The sequence below is a fragment of the Puma concolor genome, chromosome B4 (assembly GCF_028749965.1).
Source record: "Puma concolor isolate L17-30 chromosome B4, mPumCon1.1.hap2, whole genome shotgun sequence".
In the NCBI taxonomy this organism is placed as follows: domain Eukaryota; kingdom Metazoa; phylum Chordata; class Mammalia; order Carnivora; family Felidae; genus Puma; species Puma concolor.
In genome coordinates, this window is record NC_141673.1 from 24,877,024 (window position 1) to 24,903,112 (window position 26,089).

Sequence of the window (26,089 nt, forward strand, 5' to 3'; positions counted from 1 at the left end):
AAGTGTTTGTACCAATTTACACTCCCATCAGTATTTGATAGTTTTGTTTGTTCACTTTAGCCAAGTTTTGATACTCTTTTTAAAAAAATGTTTACTTTTCTGGTCATTGTGTAGTGTTACCCTCTTGTGATTTTATTTTGCATTTCTCTGATGACGAAGCTGAACACCTTTTTAATGTTTATTGGCCATTTATATATGATCTATGCCTTCCTTTGTGATTTGACTGCTGAAGTCTGTCATCCCTTTCTGTTGGGTTTTCTGCCTTTTTAAAAATTGATTTATATAAATTCTTTAGGCATTCTTTATCAAGAACCTTTATGAGTTATATGTCTTGCAAATATCTTCCAGCATGTAGCAGTTGACCCTTGCAATAGCCACTGCTCATTGACAGTTCAGCTTTCCCTGTTGCAGTGTCACCTTTGACACAGTTTAGGTGATTGTATATGTAAGGACCTCTTTTGAATAGTTATAGTCCTATAGTAGAGGTATGTATAAAGTGCTGTGGGATAAAAAGAAGAGATAGTAAAATGACTTTGCGTTTTATAGGCTTAAAAGGAGATCATACTTGAGCGGCTTCAAAAGGATGGGTAGGAATTTGTCAGGTTGACTTGGTTGGTAGAAGGATATTTTTGTTTTTTTGGGGGGGGGGGTTTGTTTATTTTGAAAAAAAAGACAGTGAGGCGGGGGGAGGGTCAGAGAGAGAGAGAATCCCAAGCAGGCTCTGCATCATCAGTGCAGAGCCTGATGCAGGGCTCGATTTCATGTAGTGTGTGTGAGATCATGACCTGAGCTAAAATCAAGAGTCGGACGCTTAACAGACTGGGCCACCCAAGCACCCCGGTAGAAGGGTGTTTTAAGCAGAGGAAACTTGATGTACTAAAACCCACAAATATGAATGTTGGTATGTTGGGAAGTTATAACTAATATGAAGGGTATATGTGGAATAATACTGAAGAATAGGGCTTGAAAGGATAGGATAAATCCAGACTGTAAAAAGCTTTGGCTATCAGGCCAAATAAGGAGTCTGAACTTCATTCATCTCATGTGATGGACCTCAGTGGTAGTGATTTAAATAAGGGCTGACATGATCACATTTTTGTTTCTTAAAGTGGCTTCAGGAAAAGTGTAAACGAAGTGGAAGGAGAGAAAGACTAGAGGCAGGATGATGAATTAGGAATTTATTCAAAATTAGGGATGATGTGGCAGTCCTGTGGAAATGGGAAATAGAACCCAGATCCTAGGGACCACGTAGAGAGATAAAATAGGAGCTCTGGTACTCAGTTGAACTTTGTGTTTGAAGAAGGGGCAGTTGAAGATTCCTAGGTACTAGCAGTTCTCCTTTTTATATTTTATATCATGGAATTTTTTTATACACCAAAAATTTCTCTTTTGGTTACATATTCTAAAGAATAGAATTAGACTATATATAATATGAACGTATTGTTATTTGACATTCATTCATCGATGCATAATAAAAGTATAGTGCCAACTTGATTTTGGTATAGGTTTATGATCATAGTTTTGTATCACTGCCTAAGACGTTTTTATTTAAATACCTTTGCCATTTGGTTGCCTAGTTGAAAATGTTCTTTGGCTATCAATTTTTATCAAAGATTAGTACTTAGGATACATTTTGGAGTTATTGAATATTCACATTTAGACTAAAGATATGATCTAATCACAACATAATTCTTAAAGCTATTCTTTAAGAGCTATCTTTTTCAGTATACATGAAATTAAAGAAAACAGTGCCCTCTAATGAATGTTAAGTGATGGAATTTTTATTATGGTTGAGTGTTCCTACTCATCTTCCTTGGTTTTTGATCTAAAATGGCTTATAGATTTCAGTAAATCATGCCAGCTCTATTTGGTTTCTACTAATGCAGCCTTTTCATTATTCATCTACTTTGCTAAAGCATGATTTATTTTTATTTATTTATTTTTTTTAATTTTTTTTTTCAACGTTTTTTAAATTTATTTTTGGGACAGAGAGAGACAGAGCATGAACGGGGGAGGGGCAGAGAGAGAGGGAGACACAGAATCGGAAACAGGCTCCAGGCTCCGAGCCATCAGCCCAGAGCCTGACGCGGGGCTCGAACTCACGGAGCGCGAGATCGTGACCTGGCTGAAGTCGGACGCTTAACCGACTGCGCCACCCAGGCGCCCAAAGCATGATTTATTTTGAAGTATATTAGAAAATTATTCTTCAGTACCCTAGGTTTATGTATGAAAGGGAAGGGTTAGGGAATGGATGGAAAGGAGATGGGAAAAGAAGCTATTCTTCACATGTGTTAGAGCTCATGTTTCCATGGATAATATACTCGTTAAAAAATATATTTTCAAGATAAAATATAAAATTTTAACCTTATCTTTCTAAAAGTATAAAACTTTTTCTCATATTCAATAGCAATGTATAACAAATAGAGTAGTAAAAATAACATAGATCCTTGTTTGAGTAGGAATTAAGGAGCAAATCACAATTCATTTCTGAAGAAAGACATACAATAGGGCTAATTGGTTCTTCTTTAAATTCATGATCATCAGTCTCAAATGAACCCTCAGTATTGCTTGGCTGCTCTATACTGCCTTTCTCTGGTTTCCTCTTCCCCGTCACTCTACGCAGATGATTTCAAAGAAGAGAGAAGCTGTTTATCAGAAACCTCCTCATTTTTTGAATAACAAGTGTGCAAATCTGTCTGCACCTCTACTCATTCTATTCTTTCCTTCTTTTAATATAGAGGAGTTTTCCTTCCTATCTCATCTGCTCGGGATGCTTTAAAAATATTTGTAATTGCTGAGGCCCCTGGGTGGCTCACTTGGTTGAGCATATATATGACTATTGATTTTGGCTCAGGTCATGATCCCAAGGGTTGTGAGATTGAGCCCTGTGTCGGGCTCTGTGTGGAGCATGGAGTCGGCTTGATATTTTTTCTCAATCTCTCTCTCTCTGTCTCTCTCTCTCTCTCTCTCTCTCTTTGTCTCTCTCTCTCTCTCTGTCTCCCTCCCTCTCTCCCTATCTCTCTCTCCCTGCCCTCCCCACTGCTCATCCTCTCTTTCTCAAAAAAATAATCATCTCTATACACACATATATTCAGTCTCCCTCTCTTAACTGAATTCTTTCTATTTTTATTTTAGAGTGGTTTTAGACTTATAGAAAAATTTAAAAGGTAATCTAAAGAGTTCCCATATACCACATACCTAGTTACCACTATTATCAACATTTTACATTACTGTAGTGTGTTTGTCACAACCAAGGAAACCAACATTTGGTACATTACTATTAACTCCACACTTTTTTCATATTTCCCCAGTTTTCAGCTAATGTCCTTTCTTTGTCCCCGTTTCCTATCTAGGACACCACATTTAGTTGTCATATCTCATATTAAGGGTATTGGTTATTGGATTGGTGAAGTGTTACTTAATACTCATTTATGGTTGATTAGAAATGGATGTTCTAACTCAACATATTTTGTTAAACATCAGATTAGTGGAAATCCCATATGCCAATAGTCATGATGCATTAGAGCATTGATGTACTTAGAATGATGGCATGCCCAGTGGAAATTTGTGAGACTGTTATGTGCAGTTTTAGTAGATTGAAAGTCTGTATATGAAAATTTGCCTCATTATATTGAAATTGTAGGTTTTACACATTTACAGAATCTGCTTGTGCCTAACAATGAGTTGGATTCCTCATTCATGGCTTTAGCAATATGTAGCTTACGTAGTCCTTTCTTTTTTATTTCTAATAATAGGTGAGGAAATAGGGTATCAAGTCCTGATGTCTCAGAAATAATAAGTATATTATGGAGTGTGAAAGTTAGGCTCAAAATCCACTCAAAATTTAACTTACCATTGGCATATTATATACACAATTAAGATACTATCCATACTGATGGTAACAGCAATTTTTGTAAGAAAACTACCAAATAGAATAGAGGTTCACAATCCCTTTTCTGCCCCCCATATTTCTATCAGTAACATCAACTCCATAATTGTTACAAGGAAGGAAATGAGTGTTTGAAAAAATCTCCCTTTGTCCCCAGTGTTTCTTATATATGTTCACTTTTAGGATGACATCTATAAAACTTTTGCATATACTTCACTTGTTTTTAAGTTCAGACTATATTGCTAGCGTGTTAAGACATCTTAAGGACAGCACTTGTAATGAGTCCTAGGTGTTATATGTAAGTGATGAGTCACTGAATTCTACACCTGAAATCAATATTAATTAACTAAATTTAAATTAAAAATTGAAATTGAAGAAAAAAAGACATCTTTACAACTGTGATACAGTGATTATGTTGGCAGACCCAGAGTAATCCAGAAATTTCCCATAATGCTCAAATACCACTTCCAGATTACAGTGAATTATATAGGAAGGCTTTTGCAACTTATAGTTCATCTTGGATTTAAAAAAATTTTTCATGTGCTTATGCTCTAAGAGTCATCTGAACAGGAATTTGGGGCTGCCAAAAAGCCAGGTATTCCCTTGAAACAATGAAGTAACAGAAAAAAAATATCTTTATTTGTTTGGAAAGTAGAATTAAGGAGGTTTTTTATATGTTATTAAAATATGAAACTTACTGTTCCATTTCTTTAGCTATTTTTTTTTCTTTACAAAACTTGGAAAATAATCTAATGATGGAACTCGGTCTAGATTGTGAACTCATGAAAGCAGGAATAATTTCTGTCGTCTTCACTATATCCCCAGTACCTAGCATTGTACTTGGTAAATGTTGAATAAATGAGCTTTGTCCTTTGTCCTCTGAATAATTTCTGTAGGAGAGCATGTCAACAAGCTAGTCATTATATCTATTGTTAATCTTGTCATGTTCAGCAGATAAAAATGCAAGCAAAATTTTCTAAAAATTCCATTTAAAGATTCAGTAACTAATATTTAAATGTAATTAGTAAAGCCTGGGTTGGAAATTATTAAAATGGGCAATGAGGTAAAAACACTTTACTCCGGCATATAATTCACTAGTGTAACTGTGCCTTTTGTCTGAATTCTCTGCCAGCCTGCGTGATGAAATTCAGTAATGCTCTTTATCTTATAGATTGATTATTCAAATTTAAATTCAACTTCATAGCATAATTATAGTCTAGTATTTACCTCCTTTTTAAAAAGTAGACTTTCAGCATATGTTAATGATCTCACTGAATGTCATTCTCTGACAAATGACTTTGCTATTATTAACATTTGATTATCTCTTTGTTTATTTCTTATATACTTCATAGGATATAGTAATCTCAGTAACATTTTTATTTTTATAGTCTTGAATTTGTAGTCCACTTATATAATTTTTAAATCAAATGTCCACATTTTTGTCATAGCCACTGGACCATTGTATATCTGATGTTTTTAGAGAATGCTAGTATTTTAATATAAAAGAATGAATAAAAAAATTTCCCAACTCCTAATAAGAAAAACTTTCTGCCTTGCAGTCATATTTTTCTTTGTGGTTCTCATTATTATAGATGGTATTTTTATTTTTCTCAGAGACATTCATTGTTTTGTTTTTGCTGTTTTCCATTTATCATCAATATGGTTTTTTCCCCTTCGTTAAAGATATGACACAAGACTTAAAATTCATGGCAAAAGTGCAGTAGTTCCTATTTGTGAGTTTAATGAATTCTAGAGATAGGTGTAAGAAAATAAATACATTCCACCATAGTTTATGTGATGCTGGCAGTTAGCATTTTTTCAGAGGTGTTAAGATCATATCTTAAATAGGCTATAAATAAAACACAACATATGCTAAAAGAGTATTCAGGATCAGGTTCACATGTACCAGGTAGTGGGCTCTTTGCCACATTCTCCCTATTAAAGCTAAAAACTGTATTTGTATTCAGAAAGTGTTACAGTTTTACTGTTTTATTCTGCAAGTTATTGATAATAGGAAGCAAGGACTTAATATCTCTGAGTCATATGGAAGACAATACAGGCATGGATGGTGTATGATGGTTCCAGAATCTCATTTTTTAACTAAAATATTTTGAAAATACCACATAAAAAGTCTTAAAGAGTGCAAAAAGAAGTTTTGCAGTCATCCATTAATACCACCTGTGACCAAAGTTTTAATTAGTTTAGCAAAATTGAATTAAGTACTTTGGACATAAAGTTTTTCTAGTCTTTTAACTTTATATAAATCATAACAGAAGGACAAAATCAGTGTTAATGTTTATTGTTTTAAAAACAATAAAATTTTTTAAAAAGATAAAAATCTCTTTGAGGGACCTCTTGCTATTTTTGGCCTTTCAGCTTTGGGCAGTTTACCCCTACTGTTCAGAATGGTAAATGATGTTAAGTCAGACCATCAAGTATCATTTTTGCTTTATTCAGCACCTCTGGAGAAATTGCATATTTGAACCTCCAGAATTGGACTAAATATTTCCTTTCACTGGCTACTCATTTAAGGGCATTAACACCATTCTAGGTGAGAAGCAAACCTTTAGATTATTGCCTTTTTCACTAACTAGAAGGGGTACTAGGAAGCAATTTTAAGAAAATTCTTATTCTCTCTTGTTAACTTTTTCTGTTTTTGCTCTGTCAGTCCCTAAGTTTTCATCTCTATATTTTTCCTTTTTTCTTAAATCTTTTATTTTGTTTTGTTTTGTTTTGTTTTTAGTTTTTAAATATTTAGTTTCCTTTACATATTTGGGTGTATTCCATCTACCTCATTTATTGACTCCGTACAAAAGTGAGGCAAACAAGTTCAGGGTTTAAAAGCAATGGTTTAAAAGAACTCACTTTTAAAGACTTTTGATGTAGTGCAGGGTGTCAGATTTAGACTTACTGCTTCTGGATTAGTTTCCTGATCTATAACGGAGTGTGACTTGCAGTTTGCCTTTTTCATTACATTTGGTTAGAAAACCTGAAACAAATAGAATTTTGTTGTTGGCAGGCCTTCCTAGGGAACTTGAAGATTGATGAATGAAAATGTGTCAGAAAATTACTTACTTCACAATTTTGTTTAAAAAAAAATCATGTAGTTGTCTTTTATAAAAATCTTAGTATCCTAAAATGCCTGTGGTATCTTAAAATCTCAGGGTCTTAAAATAAAACAAAACTTTTTACAGCAGAATGTTAACCATCTATATAAAAAGATGGGTTGGCAGTTTTAATTGTGAACTTTGATGTTTTTGAACCTTTGAATATTCCAACATCGGGTATATTTTAAAACTTGACAGATGTTCAACAATTTACTTATAGTCAGATTTTTCTATTTTAAGACACTCTTTAAAGCAGGAAAGTTTCAGAAATTGAGGAAGGGGGTGCCTGGTTGTTTCAGTGGTAGAGCATGTGACTCTTGATCTTGGGGTCATGAGTTGAAGCCCCATGTTGGGCGTGGAGCTTACCTTAAAAAATAGAAATAAAAATAAAGTGCACCTCAAAAAAAAGAATAACATTTAAAAAAGATACTGAGGAAGAAATGAATTGAAATTTCAGGAATACTAAATTTATAATTGTTTGCTTTCAGTCAGAAATTGGGTTTGGAAAAATGGAAACCTATATCAAATTGGAAAAACTTGGAGAGGTAAGTACATACTTATCTCAAAAATATAAGACATGTTCATTATCTAAACTCCACAATTAGTCCACAGTTTTTACCAACCTAGAAAAAAAAGATGTAAGCACCGATGTCTAAAAGATTATATGTTGTACTGAAAAGGCAACAGAATGTTAGAAGGAAAAAAACCTTCCATTCTTGAAATTATGCCATCAGTTTGAGAGGAAATGAGTATTTTTTATAGCTTGTAATTTTTTATTGCAGCATAAGATGTTGTGCTCTCTTGGTAACAAAATAGGCATCTATTTGTTAGCAGTCTGCTGTCTGAACTGTGATGTGGGAAAATTGCATGAGTTCAAACCTGCGAAGAGTCAAAATATTATCTCTAAAGATGAAGACACATGTCATTGAAGGTTAAGGAAATTTGGGGCTAATAAGACTTTGATTTTCTTGAACTTGGTACTAGTGTTGACTAAGTTTGAAGTGGTCTTCCTCCCAGGGTGAGAAAGGGCAAGCCAGAAATAATGGAATTAGCTAATCAGGAAGCCTTAAGAGAGTTTGAGGGCTATGATAGAAGAAATCCATAGAATATATTTGTTCTTTAAGGGAGAGTGAATGTATAAAAATTCTGGTAAGTCTGAGAACCAATAAAATTTTTCTAATTTAACAATGTGTTAGTACATTTTCAGTTTTCAGTTAATATGCTCAGTTAATTGCCTCCAGTCCACATACCATTACACATAGAGTGCCTTGGATTCTGAAGCTACTGATCGAGTTGTTAATCTATACAAAGTACAAAAAGTAAATTAAATATTCTCCGTATGTTTTCATATTTTGAGGCACTCCATAGGGTTATAAGAATATGGAGGCTCTGCAGATAGTAGTGAAAGTCCTCTTAGCTATAAAAAAAACAACCAATACTAATCATTGTAGAGTTTTCCCTACAAAATGGACTTTAACATGCGCTTACAAATTAGGAATTTAATTAGGTCTCTTTATTGTATAGATTCTATAGATAGACTCTTATGATATTTTGATGTGTCTTTCCAAAATATATTTTATAGGGTACATATGCAACAGTATATAAAGGAAGAAGTAAATTGACAGAGAATTTGGTGGCGTTAAAAGAGATCCGGTTGGAACATGAAGAAGGTGCACCCTGCACAGCTATAAGAGAAGGTAAAATTTGATCTTTGTGAACAAAATGTATAAGGGAGTTTACATAGAATTTATATAGGTTTAAAACCAAAGCTGCATACTAAGAGTTCATTTTTTATAAGTAAAAAGAGCTCAGATATAGAAATAGTAGATGACTGGGAGATATATTTAGACCTTAAAAAAGCTGATATTTAATAAAGGCAAATTATTTAACATAATTATATTATTGTATAGCTTATGGTGAAATACTATGAAGTCATTAAAAATTATGGTCATAGGTAAATATTTGACATTGGGAAATGTTATATACTATCTATGGGAAAAAGCAACTATAAATTAGTATATACCAAATGTAAATAGTATGATACCATTTTTTTAAAAAAGGTTAATTATCTAGGGGGGCCTGGGTGGGTCGGTTAAGCTTCCAACTCTTGGTTTCAGCTCGGGTCACGATGTCATGGTTTGTGAGGTCGAACCCTGCGTTGGGCTCTGCACTGACAGCATGGAGCCTGCTTGGGATTCTCTCTGCCCCTCCCCTGCTCGTGTGCATGGTCTTGCTCTCATGCTCTCTCTCTCTCTATAAATAAACATTAAAAGAAAAAAAGTAAAAAAAGTTCTGTATCTTTAAAAAGATAATCCAGAAAATGGCTTGAAGAAACCGATTAGCAATTTGGAAGGAAAACAGCTGGTACCTTCAACTATATCTAGATCTTAGAAGTCTCAGTAAGTTAGTATTTGAGAAAAAAACAGTTATGGAGAATATTATTGTAATATGGAGGACAATTTTAAATATTAAAAATATCACACTCAAAACCATAAAAGAAAAGAAAAAACTGAATTCTATTAAAATTTGTACTACAGGTCCTCTTGGTGAATTATTGTTTTACACTTAAGAGAATTTTAAACTCAATCAGTTCATGTGTTATACTTCAGGTTTTTATAGTCTGGCTACTGCAGACTGAATAATTGACTTTCTTTTCTGTTTTCCAGTTTCACTATTAAAGGATCTAAAACATGCAAATATAGTAACCTTACATGACATTGTTCACACAGATAAATCTTTGACTCTGGTATTTGAATATCTGGTAAGCATTTAACAAAAATTCAGTATTTACTTTTGCTGTAATAAAACATAGGAAATTGAGTGTTTTAACAGTTCCAGGGCATTATTGTTTAATTATCAGTATTTAATTAAATTATGTGTTGTACATTCAATATCTTTACTCAAAAAAAAAAAAAAAAACACTTTTAAAAATTAAATACTATTAAGTAAATCATTCATGCCTTCTGGGAAGTATGTGTCACATAGTAAAGCACTATATTTTTTTAGGATAAAGATCTAAAACAGTACATGGATGACTGTGGAAACATCATGAGTATGCACAATGTAAAGGTATGCTTTAGTGTGTCATTTTAAGTTTTGTTTAAATAGCCCTTAGATTTTCCAAACATAGAAAGTAACAGGAATATATAGAAATCATAATTTTAGAGTTTTCAAAACATAAATATGTAGTGTGTGGAGACTGCTGCTTGGAATTTCTTTGGGCTGTTTTTCCCCTCCTGCACTGACTTATTCTTGATGTTCTAATGCTGTGTTTTCTACCTACAAGTAAACCAAGGGTATATTCTTAGACCCTCTGAACTTGAGACTCTTCTTTGTCAACTCCAGAGAATTGAAGACCTTCTGTGTTCCACATCCTTTTTTCCACCAAAATCTAGGAATTGCTTTTTTCAGACAATCATTCAGAGCTCTACTGTGCTAATTCCCTTTTCTGAATCATAGCAGATTTTGAAGGCTGAGTAGGAGGTGCAGAAAGTAAAGTACCCAGAGGGTGGGTGATAGAAGCTGGTTTAGGTTATTTTTATAGCACGTAATTTGCCAGGGCTATGCAGCACCATTCTCTCTGACACCTCAGAATTTTTATAAAACCACCAATTCCATTACCTTATTTTAAAGACACTGTCCCAGGGGCGCCTGGGTGGCGCAGTCGGTTAGGCGTCCGACTTCAGTCAGGTCACGATCTCGCGGTCTGGGAGTTCGAGCCCCGCGTTGGGCTCTGGGCTGATGGCCTGGAGCCTGTTTCCGATTCTGTGTCTCCCTCTCTCTCTGCCCCTCCCCCGTTCATGCTCTGTCTCTCTCTGTCCCAAAAATAAATAAACGTTGAAAAAAAATTTTTTTTAAAAATAAATAAATAAAATAAAGACACTGTCCCAGATCAGGTATTTTTGGTGGATGGGTAGAGGTTGGTTAGTTGTTTTGCCAGAATATCATAATCAACCTATAAGGCTTAGTAGGCCTGTAAGCTTATGAGGATATATTTTATATATATTTTTTATTTTAAATCATTTTCTATAACAAATGGATGATTACTATGGGGACAAAGCTTCATTTCACTTTATTTTTAATATTTATTTTCATAGAAATTGTCAGACTGGAAAATAGATGCTTCAAATAGAATAATAAATTATAAAATTCAGAAAACTACATAAGGAAAGGCTTTGTACTTAAGGATGCGTTTTTTTTCTTTGACTATCCTAAGCCTGTTTTTTGTTTACCACAGCATGCTTACCAAAGTATATCTTATTATTTGTAAGACTAATTTCTGTTTGTTTCTGTAGCTGTTTTTGTACCAAATTCTACGTGGTTTGGCATATTGCCACAGAAGAAAGGTATTGCACCGAGACTTGAAACCACAGAACCTACTCATTAATGAAAAAGGAGAATTAAAGCTAGCAGATTTTGGTATGGAATATATGAGATATTTATAAATAGTTCTATCTAGGTGGTTAAATTGATAAGAACAACTGTTGACACTGTGTGATTGCTTTTATGTGAGTTTGGAAATTTTCTCTGTAGCCCACGGAGTAAGATATTTGACAAAACTTAGGTGGGTGAGTTATGTTCACGAATGCTAAAAGGCCTGGGTTCTCAGGTGTGGACCCATCTTGAGACCCTTCCAGGGCATCTCCAAAAGTATCTGTCATCAAAATCATATTGTTACTTGCCTTTTCCACTGTGTCAGTATTTGCAGTGATAATCTAAAAGCAGTAAGGAGTAGAGCTGCTAATGCCTTCATTTAAATCAAGGCAGTGGCACCTGATTGTACTTACTAGTCATTGTGTTCTTCACCAGTATACGCTTGTAGGAAAAAAGTGTCAATTCTATATAAAAAGGTGTTTGATGAAGCAGTAAAATTTATTAACTTTATTAAATCTCCAACTTTACATGTCTTTGTAGTATTTTACGTGATGAAATGAGAAGTATACATAAAACATGTTTGTTGTATGTGGAAATACTGTATCTCAAGGAATAGTGCTTGTGTGACTATTTGAATGCAAACTGAACTAACCCTTTTTTTCAAGGAACACCATTTTTACTTGAGAAAAATGACTGACAAAGTATGGGCTCTCAGACTTACATATTTGGCAGGTGTTTTTTTTGAAATGAAGTGAGCCTATCGTATTTCTTGCCAATGGGAAGGTTTGAGTTTTAAAGCAAAAATTATGTGTTGGAAATTTGGACCTGCCACATTGAGCTTGATATTTTTCTGATACTTAAAGACTTTATTGCTGATGAGATCAGTGGTGACATTAAGAAATATTTTTTGATATGCTAAAGAAATATGTAAATATTTGGAATATCTGTATAACTTAGGGAATCAATATATTCCAGATGACTAATACTTACATGATATTATAGAATCATGCCTGGGTAAAAAGATCCACTTATAGTGGAAGAGAGACCAATGAATTTTAATGTAACGAGTATGAGAAGTTTACTAATATGATTTCAGTTACCATCTAATCTTTAAGAAACTAAATCTGATTCAGTATCAAAGAAGAATATGCAGTTTTCAGAAAGGCTATTTAAATGTTCTTCCTCTTTTCAGCTTCATTTCTGTGTGAGATCTGGTTCTCTTCATATACTTCAAACAAAGCAACATATCACAACAGGTTGAATATAAAAGCAGATGTGAGCATCTAAGAGTCTTCTTTTAAAATAGACTACAGGGGCTCCTGGGTGGCTCAGTGGTTAAACATCCAACTTCGGCTCAGGTCATGATCTCACAGCTCATGGGTTCGAGGCCAGCATCAGGTTCTGTGCTGACAGCTCAGAGCCTGGAGCCTACTTCAGATTCTGTGTCTCCCTCTCTCTCTGCCCCTTCCCTACTCACATTCTGTCTCAAAAATAAACATTTAAAAAATTTAAAATAGACTACAAAAATATAAAACAAGGCCATTTGTACTAATTTTTATTTTCCTGTAGAAAAAGATCTTTTTCATAAAAATTCATGTTTAATATATAATGAATGGTGTTTTTAAATGAATACGTTTTAAATTTTCTCAGTTTTTCTAACATGGCAAATATCAATAAATATAATCTATATAAATAAAAGCTCTTTGGGTCTTCAATAATTTTAAATTATAATAAAAAGAGTCCTGAGACTAAAGAGTTTAAATGCCACTTCTGAAAAAGGGTTCTTTAATATGCCTGTCACCATGACTTTGTACTTATTTATATGCTTATTAACTAATTAATTATTGCTTAAATAATAGCTGTTTATCTCTCTCTGTTTAGCTAATCAGTTTTAATGAAATTACATACGCTTTATGCTTCTAGGAAGTAAACTTTGTTATATTAGAGAAACTTTGTATAGTAGCTTTCTTGTTTTGATTTTTGATTTTTTTTTTTAATATTCTACATTTTGAGAGTTTCAGTACTCTAATAGAATTTGGTTTTAAAAATCCAGTGCAAGGGTGCAGGGGTGGCTCAGTTAGGCATCTGACTTCAGCTCAGGTCATGATCTCACAGTTTGTGAGTTCAAGCCCCATGTGAGGCTCTGTGCTGACAGCTCAGAGCCTGGAGTCTGCTTCAGATTCCTTGTCCCTCTCTCTCTGCCCCTCCCCTGCTTGTGCTCTGTCTCTCTCTCAAAAATAAATAAACATTAAAAAAATTTAAAAAAAAGTAATAAAAAGCCAGTGCAGTTTTCATAATTAGCATTTATCATTTTTCATAAGTGATTATAGTAGTTTTACTTTTGGAGTATTGCATTAAATTTGACAATTTTAAGTCTCTCAAGTATTGCTTTGTTAACAAAAGATTAAAAATTCACTAAGTGGTGAGTTTGTTCAGGAAATTCCTATGCTTTTACTCATTTAACACTTTGTTGTTTGTTTGAAAGTAGATTGGTATTTGTTTTTACTTCCTTAAAAAGGAAATGGGTAGTTCACATGTGTTTAAATAAGAAATTACAAATTATTCATATATGCTCACATAGATTATATAGTCTCGGGCACAGTTTTGTTGTTGCTTTCCTTATAATTGTTATTTTCTCTCTCTTTCATTCTTTTTTTGGCCAAAGTGCATTTACTGCTCCTTGTTCCTTAATCCCAAAACGAATAGCAGTGATAGAGAAACCCTGTTTGGCTATTATAAATGCAAAAAAAAAAAAAAAAAAAATGGCAAAGGCCATCAAAAACTTACCTTTTGGGGAGAGTGCTTTAAATCTTGCTTCTAACAAAGCAGACCAAGTAAATTATATCTTTTCACAGGTCAGTAAGAAATTCTGATTATTCCATGAGGTAGTACAGTCAATTTTGGCTCTGCTTTAATTACTTATTTTTTGTTGGTCAAGTAGTAAATATCCTTCAGGACTGCAAGTGAAGGAGGGTCATACAACTTTGAGTATTGTTTTGTTTTTGTTTTTTTTAATTTATTTAATGTTTATTATTTTTGAGAGAGAGACAGAGTGTGAGTGGAGGAGGGGCAGAGAATGAAAAGGAGACACAGAATCTGAAACAGGCTCCAGGCTCTGAGCTGTCAGCACAGAGCCTGCCACAGGGCTTGAACTCAGGAATGGCGATATCATGACCTGAGCCAAAGTCAGATGCTTAGCTGACTGAGCCACCCAGGCACCCCGAGTATTTTTTTTGTAAATTGTTTGTGATCTCTATGAAAATTCTATCCCTTTTCCTGTGATGGATGAAATTCAGGTGTAGAATGTACTAATACTACTACAAACATTTCATTAGTAGTAGAAAATGGCTTGTATAATTATATCATATCACAGTTAACTTGGTTTGGAAGAGATGATTTCATTTCATGCCACTACTGAAATTCTAATTGTGAACCAGGAGACTATTTGAACAAGCACCCCAGTTCAGAATTCTCTCAGGAGCAGGAGAGTAAGGTATTGAGGAAACTATAACTTGCAGTTGCTTTGATGCTATCCATACAGGATATAGAATAAACAAACTTGTAGCCCTGTCCTTTGCCCCTAAATAACCCACTATGAATATCAGGAAGAGAAATTAGAAAGTTGCCCCCATCTTGCTAATTACAAAGTTGGTAGGAAAATTATTTGTTGAACTTACTTCACAAAGCTGGATTGGTAGAATAAGACTGGTAATTAAATAAGATAGTGTCAACATTGTTCCAATTACACCCTTTAGCTGTTGTACTAAACAAAAATAGTATGAGTGCTGCCTAATTATTAAAATTTCTACTTTTATTTGAGTGACTTTATCTAGTTTACTGAAGTGTTGAATTCCTTTTGTTTGAATTCCATTTTTCTTATTTAATGTTTTAATCGAATATATAAAGTTATACATAAATGAGTTATTTGAAATAAACTATATGTTAGAATGAGTTTATATTTCTTCAGCTATCTTTTAAAGTTGCTTCTTAAAGTTATTAGAATTTGGAGGCTTAGAGAAGTAAAAACAACTCTCGTGCCAGTGGCTCAAGGGATAAAGTTGTGAACTCTTGCCTTTGTTTCTCGATAATCAGTGAATTCCACTTTAAATTGGAAAGGAATGACATTTACATTAGTTAATAATCTAATACATTAATTAATAATATCCAAAGGCAGCATGGTCCATCTTACTTAAAACTGTCCTTATATATAATTTAAGGTACACAGCAGCAGTGTAATTTATTCCAAGAAAACGAAAGTTGGTATAGCAAATGAAAATTGGACTTGGGTTTAAAAAAGTAACAAAAGCCTAAAAGGTAAAACTGTTTATCTCTGTGTCATTGACCTGTTTTGTGTTAATTTTAAGTTCAGCTTGGAAATAATTTTGGCATCATGATTCATAGAAGAACAATATCTTAAGTTTAGATTAACCCATCAGATTATCAGATGCCTTCACATTCATAAAAGCAAGCATAGGCTCTGATTGTGGAATTGTTATTAATTACATAAGGATTTGCTGACCCAAGACTATTCACACTCAAGAAAAATTCTTAAAACTGATTTTGTTAAATTTCAAGAAACTACAGAGTAGCAGCTATCTTGGACATCCTTGTGACTGGAGTCATGGTGAGGCTATGGGCTGGGGATTCTGTTACAGCCATTTCTTAATTGTTTTCTTTTCCCCGTGAAGGGCTAGCCAGAGCCAAGTCAGTTCCCACAAAGACCTACTCAAATGAAGTCGTCACACTGTGGTACCGGCCGCCTGATGTGCTTCTTGGTTCCTCAGAGTACTCAACACAGATTGACATGTGGTAAATATATGCACATGTTATTGCCATTTATAATTTTGAAAGAATATAGCCATTGGTACAGGGCATACTGATAGATATCTGACTTATAAGAGGATATTATTTTAAAGAGCCACAATATAAGCAACAATTAAAGAGTTCTAACACATGAGGGGTGCCTGGGTGGCTCAGTCAGTTAAGCACCTGACTCTTGATTTTGGCTCAGGTCATGATCTCATGGTTTTATCTGTCTCTCAGATAAAAAACAACAACAAAAAACCCATCTCTGATCATTTGTTTCTCCCTATCTCTGCTACCTGCTACCTAAGACATAATAAGCATTCAATCACTATTAGCTATTGTTAGTGTTATTCTTCAAGGGACGTGCAGAGGAGAGTTGGACATTTTAAGGCTCATGGAGCAATGGATATAGCAAGATGGAAGTTGAGACAAATAAGATAAATGTTAACAAATCAGTTGGAGCTGAAAAAAATATGTGCAGGAGGTTTTCCATCAGGCTAATACAAAATTCTCCAGAAAGGCAATCTTAAGGAAAAGATAATTGTGCTTCTTAATATGTAAATGGATTGATTGCTCATTTTTTTATGATATATTTTAAAGGGGTGTTGGTTGCATTTTCTTTGAAATGGCTTCTGGAAGACCTCTATTTCCAGGATCAACTGTGGAAGATGAACTGCACTTAATTTTCCGACTGCTAGGTAATAGAAATATTTTCCCAGTAATTTGTTACCTGCAATTGACTAGCTGGATAAGACTACATATTTTAAAATGTGGTACTGAGACTAACAAAGAGCTGTTACAAAAATTATAATTAGTTGGGGTGCCTGGCTGTCTCAGTGTAGGATTTGTGACCCTTGATATCCAGGTAAGGAGTTGGAGCCCCACAATGAGTGTAGAGGTTACTTAAAAGCTTAAGAAAACCACTACTGATTAAAATAAAAAAAGAATTATAATTAGCATAATTATAAAGATAGAGCCTTCTAGGTAACTTCTTTTCATTTACTGAGTTCTGCCTTTGCAATAAAAATTTTGTGGAAGAACAGAGAAAAATATTACTGAAAATTGACCTTTGGCGTATTATTAGGAAATATCTGTAGGTTAGATGTCATTTAGGTGGCGTCATTTTTATGGCATCATTGCATAGTCCAAAAAAAGGTCCATATGTGTTTACTGTTTCTGTCATTTTGCTTTCAGTTGAAATAGTCAAATCATCTACTAAATATAAAGTGTTCTTTAAGACACTTTCTCATTTGTCCTTATTTATATATATTTGCATATATATATATATATATATATATATATATATATATATATACACACACATTTTTATATATTTATAAATACTTTTTTTTTTTAATTCAGGAACACCATCTCAGGAAACTTGGCCGGGTGTTTCTTCAAATGATGAGTTCAAGAACTACAACTTTCCAAAATACAAACCACAGCCTCTCATTAACCATGCACCCAGGTATCTTTTCTTTTTCTTTTTTCTTTTGTTTTTAGTGTTTATTTTAGAGAGAGAGAGAGACCAGGCGTTGAGTAGAGGAGGGGCAGAGAGAGAGGGAGACACAGAATCCGAAGCAGGCTCCAGGCTCTGAGCTGTCAGCACAGAGCCCCACACAGGGCTTGAACTCAGGAGCAGTGAGATCATGACCTGAGCCAAAGTCAGACGTGTAACCGACTGAGCCACCTAGGCGCCCCTCTTTTTCTTTACGTTAAAGGGTGGAAAACCCACTTGATTCTTTCCATTCTCTTGAAGCATTAGCCACAGATGGGTTTAGGAAAAAATACATATAATACATACAGTTCTTAAATATTTTAGAATCTAATTTAATTGAATTTCTTCCTCCCTTGTGTCAGATTAATTTTATAATTCAGAGATCAAGATATGTAAATCACAGAATTGAGCTATAAATAAAATGAATGTAAAAGCAACTGTATTAGAATTCTAGAGTTTATGTAGGTTATTTCGTTTCTCAGAAAGAAGACATTGGTTAATATCTTTTTCAATACCATGAAGACCATGATGAAACTTCTGTTTTGCTTTGTATGGGATTATTCTACATTTACTTAAAAAAACCTAAGGAAGTGTTATAAGTAAAATCTTGACTCGGACACAAGATGACCTGTCAGTATTTGGCCAATGTTAATGACCTAATTTGTATTTGAGGAATGTAAACTCTTTCTGACACTTATATCCTAAATTTTGGCCATTTCATTAAAATTTCTTCTCAGATCTATCCCCAGATCCATTTAAAACCCCCATTAAAATGTCAGTCAGAAATTTTTATTTATGGAATTATTAAATTTTCAGTATGTAGCAGAGAATAACCCCTTTGACTATATTTTTTCATCTTTCCTTAGAAAAATCAAAGAGTACACCCAGGTACCAAATAAGGTCAATGTGTATTTTAATCAAAGCCATTCTCATTGCTGACAGTATAACATACTTGCTCTAATTCCATTTGTTCTCAAGCTAGAGAGAGTAGAAAAACAAATTCAGATACCAAAAATATTTTTAAAGTACTTATGTGAATTGATGTTCTTATTGTTACTATAGCAACTAATAACATTCTAAGTAGACTTTCTTAGGAAGAATAATATGTGCAGGGCTTTTTTTGTGTGTCTCTTCCTTCTGAGTAGCATAAATCCTATTTTTGTAATTTATACGTTGCTTCTATTGTAATGTCCAGTGCAGAAAGTTGAAGCTCTTCTTTAAAGCAGGTTCTCCATGACCTTAACCCCTAGTTTGTGCCCAAGGAGCTCTGGATATCTGTCAGAATGGCAAACTACAAAGGATTAGAAGAGTCTGGAAAATGTCTAGGCCATAGCATCCATGGAACCCATTAAGAGCACTTGGGGAAAATATATTGCCAGTGAAAGGCGGTATAGAACCTATGGTTTCTGATCAAGAGATTATCCCATTAAGATAGTCCCCAAACCCTCTACTGCTCATTATATGAATATCATCACTATAATTATCTGTCTTTATCGACAGCTTCATTGGTTTTGTAGCTCTAATTTTTTTTTTTTCATGTATTGATTTATTTAAGTTTTTTTTTAAATTCCAGTAAAAATATAGGGTAATACTGGTTTCAAGCATAGAATTTAGTGATTCATCATGTACATACAACACCCAGTGCTCATGACAACAGGTGCCCTCCTTAATGCCCATCACCTATTTAGTCCATTCCCCAACTACCTCCCCGCCAGCAACCCTCAGTTTGTTCTCTATAGTTAAGAGTCTCTTAGGGTTTGCCTCCCTTAGTTTTTTTTCTCTTCACCTATGTTCACCTGTTTTGTTTCTTAAATTCTACATGTGTAGCTCTAACTTTTAATTGAGTTTTATGATGTTATTGAGGCAGTTGAACTTTATAGGGGTGCCTCGGTGGCTTAGTTGGTTCAGCATCCCAACTCTGGATTTCAGCTCAGGTCACCATCTCATGATTCTTGAGTTCAAGTCCCACATTGGGCTCTACCCTGACAGAATGGTGCCTGCTTGGGATTCTCTCTCTGTCTCTCCCTGATTTATAGGTGTTTTCTCCCTCACACTCTCTCTGTCTCAAAAAAATAAATTGAACTTCATAGCTTCTAGTACCTAGTTCTTAGTAGACTGTTGTGTAAAAATATGTTGAATGAGTCATCTGTGTTTATTGTGAACCACAGTGACACATTTTGGGGTCACTTGTTTCTTTTTTAACCTATATAATAAGAAAATGATGCTTTTGTAGCTTGCCTTTCGTAGAACACTATGAAAATGATACACTTTACTTAAGCTATCCTGATAATAGAGATTACTTTGAGACAGAACAGTGCTTTTTTAAAAAAATCTTTAGTAATCTGATTTGTTCTTCATTATGGAAAATTTGAATTGGAACCTAGTTTTTTCTGTTTTCTTCTTGAACAAGTGACAAGATAAGTCTTAAGTGTAGCACTTTTGAGTCTTTTGAAAGCAAAAAGAGTGGTTATTGTAGAGCACTTAATGTTTGCAGATTAAAACACTTGGAAAGTAGTTTTATTTGAAAAGTTACTGTCAGCTAAGATAAAAGAATAAATTGCCACTTTTTTGTTGTTTTAGGTTAGACTCTGAAGGAATCGAGTTGATAACAAAATTTCTTCAGGTAAGTTACATCTTTGTCATTGTTAAGCCTCAGTTTCTGCATCTGTAGAATGGGATCAGGAATACCTCCCTTAAATATCTGTCATGACCATTAAATAAGATTACTTATGGTAGTATCTGGCATGCTTAAATCATATGCTTAGATAAAAAAATAATAATAATAAATAATGGTTTCACTTAATGTGTCTGGGTCTCTTGTGCCCTAGAATGGTCTGAGGTTGTCACCTTCTGGCACCAAAACTATGTCAAGGGCATGTTGTCTGTAATTTATGTTCTCTTTCTTTTCCTTATACTTACTGCCTTACAGGCTGCTGCACCTACAAATACCATTCATATCTTCTATTCAAAGCAGGAAGAAGAGAGAGGATAAGGGTGTCAGCCATAATAGTCCTCTTGTATCTGGAAAGCAAAGGCTTTTCCAGAAACCCCTGCAAGGCTTCTTCATAAGTCTCGTTGGCCAGAACATTAATTGTAAGACAGGGTGGGAATTGGGGAGCAAGATTATCATAATTAGCCTAAACTTAGAATAGTCATGGTTCATGTTGGTCTGTTGGACTTGGAAGCATGGACACCTTATACAAATTTATGTTATCTCATCAAGGAACAAAGGGAAATGGGTATCCAGTAGGTAACTTAATAATATCTTTCATAAAAGTATTGGGTATATTTCCAATGATACTTTGGTGTTCATGAGGAAAAGTAACACCAAAGGTCAGGTATTTTAATTTTTCACCACTTAAGAAAATACGGGAAGTCTAAGTTTTTATAAAAGTGAAGATTTAACTTCATCTTGGAAATTTGGAACTAGATAAAGTCATTACTACATAATTGCAGTAGTACTCACATTAGAGTATATCTGGTGTAATCCAAGTTGGTTCTTAAAAAACAGTCATTGTATTAAATCATCTTATTAGCTCTACATGCTAATCTACCTCCCCTCATGATGTTTAGAGAAAAAGTTAATGAAGCAGTTCTTCGCTTTTTCACAGTACGAATCTAAGAAACGGGTTTCAGCAGAAGAGGCCATGAAGCATGTGTACTTTCGAAGTCTGGGACCAAGAATACATACTTTACCTGAAAGTAAGAAAAATTCTAAAGTCCCCTCCTCCCATTTTCATTTGTCCAGGGTAGGAGACTGGGTGGTAAATTAGGGGTTTGGGAAGAGATTGTTGTTTTTTAAGCCTAAAATTTTAACTCTTTTTGTAAGTACATCAGAATTCCTTGAAGGGAGGTGTATGTCCTCTTTGCCTATGTTTTAATTTATTTTTTTTAACACTGAGCACATTGCCACTGTTTTGTAAGAAATCAATAGTACTTAGACATGGGTTATTAATCTTACTGGACTTAAATTGGAAAATGTCATCTGATGATAGACATTGTCATTAGGCCCAATCTAGATTTCTTTGATTCAGAGTTTCTAAAAATGGATTTCAGGCAAAGAGTAATGGAGCACAACCAAAACATACGATTGTTTCCTTGTGAAAGTAGATTTCGTTTTCAAGATATAAAGATGATTTTTCTTTGCTGTGGTCACTCTAACTTTACTATCCTCGTGACAGTGGTGAGCATATTGTTAGTCACTAAAAGAGCTGATTTCTCATGCCTGAGGTGGCTGCTTCATCTTACTTATAAGATCCTTTTTAAAAATTACCTCAACATTTTGCTTTAAAACTGAGTAAGGTGAATGGAGAATTAGAATATTTAGGAACTGAGATTTGCTGTTTGGAATCAAGAATCCTTAAGACTTTTAACTTAGAGCTTACTGGATATTTTTTAATGAAAGACTACCTCTCTGGCAGAGATTGGAAATGAGAAAGAGATTGGAAAAAGAAAGATTGGAAATGAAAAGAGAATTATAAGTGTTTTTAAGATGATATTTACATTTCATTGTTAATATCAGGCAATTATGGTTGGCAATTTGAGGTAGGCAATTATGGTTATACAAACCTATTTCTTATTTTTCTCTGAAAATCTGAAGATAGTCTGAGGCCCTGATACCTTCATGCCATCATTAGAAGACAGGTAAAGGCAGAGAGAATAAAAACCAAGTAATGCCTTTTGATTAGGTCTCCCCAACCCCAGTAGGTCCTAGAAATAGACAGTGTATATTCTCTGTATGTACATACTCGAAGAGAAACATATAGTGGAAGTGTGACTCAGAGCAGAATTGTGGGGGAAAATTTCTGAGGGGAGATTATTTTGTTTGGTTTTCTACTCAAAACATTGGGACAAAGGGGAAAAATAGTTGAAGGCTGTAACCTTGTGAATGTAGCATAAATGTTTCATGTTGAATCAGTATACATTTTTAAACAATTCTGTCGATAGTTGGATTATATTTGTTTTAATAATGTCAGACCTTTACCTGATAGTTTTTGTCTGTGCATTTTAGGTGTATCAATATTCAGTTTGAAAGAGATTCAGTTGCAAAAGGACCCGGGTTTTCGAAATTCTTCTTATCCAGAGACAGGTGTGTTTGTCATAAACCATTTCACGTGTCGATCATGAAATTTTGCGTGGAACTAAGTTTTTGGTTTATAAATTGATCAGTAAAATTATTGATGTAAAAACCAATGTACAGTGCATTCCACAACTGTATGTTTAGCATTGCACGTACTCACTTTTCTGTATGATGTGGGCAGCTCAGTAATTCTTCAGAGAGAAATCTGACTCAGTCAAGTCAGGGATCCTGAAAGCTGCAGATGGCACAAAGACCTTTTACAAGTGGCCTGGCTTGATCACTGCACACGCCATTCCTGGTACCTGAGGCAGAAGACACATCTTATGCTTCCCTAGTCATCAGGTTCATCACTTCGAAGCATAGAAGCTGTAGACTGACCCCATCAACAAAAGGGTCATTTCAGACAGTGCTGATCACTCTTACGTGGAAGATTAGTTTTTGCTGGTGGGAACATTAGCTTCCTAGAGTCACCAAATACTGTATGTGGGATAAAACTGAACCTTGAACTGCCTCATAAAATGACTTTATATTTTAGGACATGGGAAGAACAGAAGACAGAGCATGCTCTTTTAAGTCTGATAACATGGTTTCAAGCCCAGCCCCCAGCCTTTCTTATCAATCAAGGACTCAGATCTGAAGGCAATTATTTCTTTTGGTGGACTTGGAATCTCCGTTTGTCTACACTGTCCTCTTCACAGTGGAGTCTTTTTATTTCAGACCTACAGATTGTTTTTATATTTGTTGTCACAGTGTGACAATTTTTTTGTACAGTTGGTTTTAAGGTCTTCTCTGCCATTAGAGCCAGTAGGTTACAGCTATTGATGTAACTGTAGCTGCAATTTTTGTGCAGGACTGAGAAACACAGTGCATTATTTATTGCGGAATCATTGCTGCTAAATAACTACTGTCTGTTTATTTAACACAACAGTTAAATGCCTGAAGAAGTTGCAGTGGCTTTATTAGATGTGAATGCATCTGTTTCTCCCCATGAATTGTTTTACTGCTGCATTTCTTGTTTGTTTTTAAAATTAAACTGCAGTGTTTCCTGGAATGTAAGTTTAGCTTTGCTTAACAGTAAAATAAGTGAGCCATCTTGAACACTCTAAGTTCATGCTGTATAATCTTTCATTGAACATCAGCAGATAGAGTAGCTAAAAAATTGATGAGTACATCATGTTTAGGAAAGCATGTGATGCAGAGGTTGATTCAAGCAAGTGAATACCTGACATGGGGATCTCACATTAGATACCAGTAATTTAAAGCACCAAAATTATTTATTTTTACCTTGCCTCATTTTAGAAATATTTACTGCATATTATTGGATATGTGTATACTAATACACTTACCTATTTTACATTGTGCTTTAATTTAGTTAAAACTAAACCATACAAGTCCAGTGAAATATGTGAGGTCTTGTTTTCATTTTAAATATAGTTCTTTTATTAGAAAGGATGATACTTTTGGGGGGAGCCATTTATTTCATTTGGGGGCTGTCTATATGCGTGTGTTTTAATAACATTCACTTGGAATCAGCTAAAAGCTGTAATATGTCTTTGAAATGAGCCATGATAAATACAAATGACAGAAAGGAGAACTGAGGATTGTTTTAAAGCATTGTAGGTATTAATGTGTTTATCAGAGATAGTAAATATTACAGTTTCAATTATGCATCTCTTTGAACATCATAAACACGCCTTGGTGTTGGTAAGTGTTTTAAGCATTTGTGTTAACTTTTAAGGACTATTTGTTTAGTGCATCTTACAAACTACAAATCTTAATTGGTATATTTTGAAATGGTCATGTAAATTTTTGGCTTATATATCATGAAAATAATCATAACTTAATTTTTTTCCTGATATTCACTGTAAAACATTCAGGGGTCCTACCATTTCTGTTCAGGAAATCTTGTAGTTTATTGTTATTTAACAGTATTAAGTGAATTTTTGTATATTTCATTTTAACTTTATTTGTGAATAGTGATTGTGGCATGTTTGGGTGTTATTTTAATATTTCATGAGACAGAAATTTTAATTTTTAAAAAAAATTTTCTGGAAGAAACAGATTCATGTGTAATGGTGAATATTGGACCACTACTGCTTTTCACATTTGTAAATTGGTTTTATGTTAAACCCTGTAGCCTAACAAACTGCTGTTATTTCTAACTGACAGACATGTATTAATATTGTACTTTGAAGGTTATAAATATTATGTGGAAATTCCTCCATTTTGTTTTGAAATTTATAATAACAAGATCTTCATGTTGTTAAAATGTGGTTTTGTTGAGTCACCGTTCTTTCTGGGGGAAGAAGGCTGTGCAGAACGGGATCATTTTCCTTTATAGGTTTCATTTTTAAGAGAATGAAGTCTCACTGTGTCAGTAATGATATTTAATTTATATTTGTGTTGGCCGTTCATTTAGTAATCTCTACCATAATTTTATAGGATAGCACTCTTCAATTATAAAGTTGTCACATTTTTCATTTTATAGGTTACAAAAATGTTTTGCAAATTTTATATATTTATCCATAAGTTTGATATTCTTGCAGATAAAACATGAAAAAATATATCCAGTAGTTATATAAAATTCTTCTTCCTAGGAAGTCCTAGGGATGTTTCTTCATTTTATTAAGGTATTTGGTATTTTTTTTTTGATACTTGAGCACCACCATTCAGATCCTGAAAACTTTGCAATGAAGAGAATTGAAATGTAGAGATTTTGAACCTTGAACACTTATGATTCATCTTAAACTGACATGGTTTTAAAGGTAAGAGAGGATGCGTTTTTGTTTTCCTTCCAAATGATGCTATTAACACACATTGAATATGTCACTCTAGGTGCGTAGAAGTTCCATTCTATCTGGTGCTTTATTATATTTGAAAGACTACTTGTTAACATGTTATAATAATTTGTCATTTGGGCCGAGGACAGTTCGTGAGGTTGAGGCTGGTTTATCTTGCCATTTTTTTACCCATTGTAAGTATACAATTTGGTGGCATTGATTAGAGTATTGTACAGCATTTACACTGTCTTTTTCCATAATTTTTCATCTCTCCAAATAGAAATTCTATACCCATTAAGAGCAACCACCCCATTTCCCCCTCCCCACAGCCCCCCGTAACCTTTAATGTGTAGGCATAACTCATTTTACTGCACTGCACTTTATTGCGCTTTGCAGATACTGTGTTTTTTTAATGAATTGAAGGTTTGTCGTAACCCTGCATTGAGCAAGTCTGTGGGCGCCATTTTTCCAACTGCATTTGCTCACTCCATGTCTCTGTGCTACATTTGGTAATTCTTGTAATATTTCAAGTTTTATTATATTTATTATGGTGAT

At 34.1% G+C, this 26,089-nt stretch overlaps 1 protein-coding gene across 4 annotated transcripts in view; it reads left to right on the plus strand.

Moving 5' to 3' along the window:
* CDK17 (cyclin dependent kinase 17) overlaps positions 1-25,023 on the plus strand; it is a 113,562-nt gene extending 88,539 nt beyond the window's left edge. For 3 of the 4 annotated variants that reach the window (XM_086712594.1, XM_086712595.1, XM_086712596.1), the window contains exons 6-17: positions 7,485-7,541; positions 8,579-8,693; positions 9,663-9,757; positions 10,003-10,065; positions 11,292-11,415; positions 16,059-16,179; positions 16,777-16,874; positions 17,539-17,644; positions 20,255-20,297; positions 21,286-21,376; positions 22,686-22,763; positions 23,290-25,023. In XM_086712594.1, the coding sequence (XP_086568720.1) occupies positions 7,485-7,541; positions 8,579-8,693; positions 9,663-9,757; positions 10,003-10,065; positions 11,292-11,415; positions 16,059-16,179; positions 16,777-16,874; positions 17,539-17,644; positions 20,255-20,297; positions 21,286-21,376; positions 22,686-22,763; positions 23,290-23,327 (1,029 nt within the window). In that variant the 3' untranslated portion in view covers positions 23,328-25,023. Of the gene's footprint in view, positions 1-7,484; positions 7,542-8,578; positions 8,694-9,662; positions 9,758-10,002; positions 10,066-11,291; positions 11,416-16,058; positions 16,180-16,776; positions 16,875-17,538; positions 17,645-20,254; positions 20,298-21,285; positions 21,377-22,685; positions 22,764-22,935 lie in introns of all 4 variants that reach the window. The other variant, XM_086712593.1, reaches the window with a different exon arrangement.
* The last annotated feature ends 1,066 nt before the right edge of the window (positions 25,024-26,089 follow it).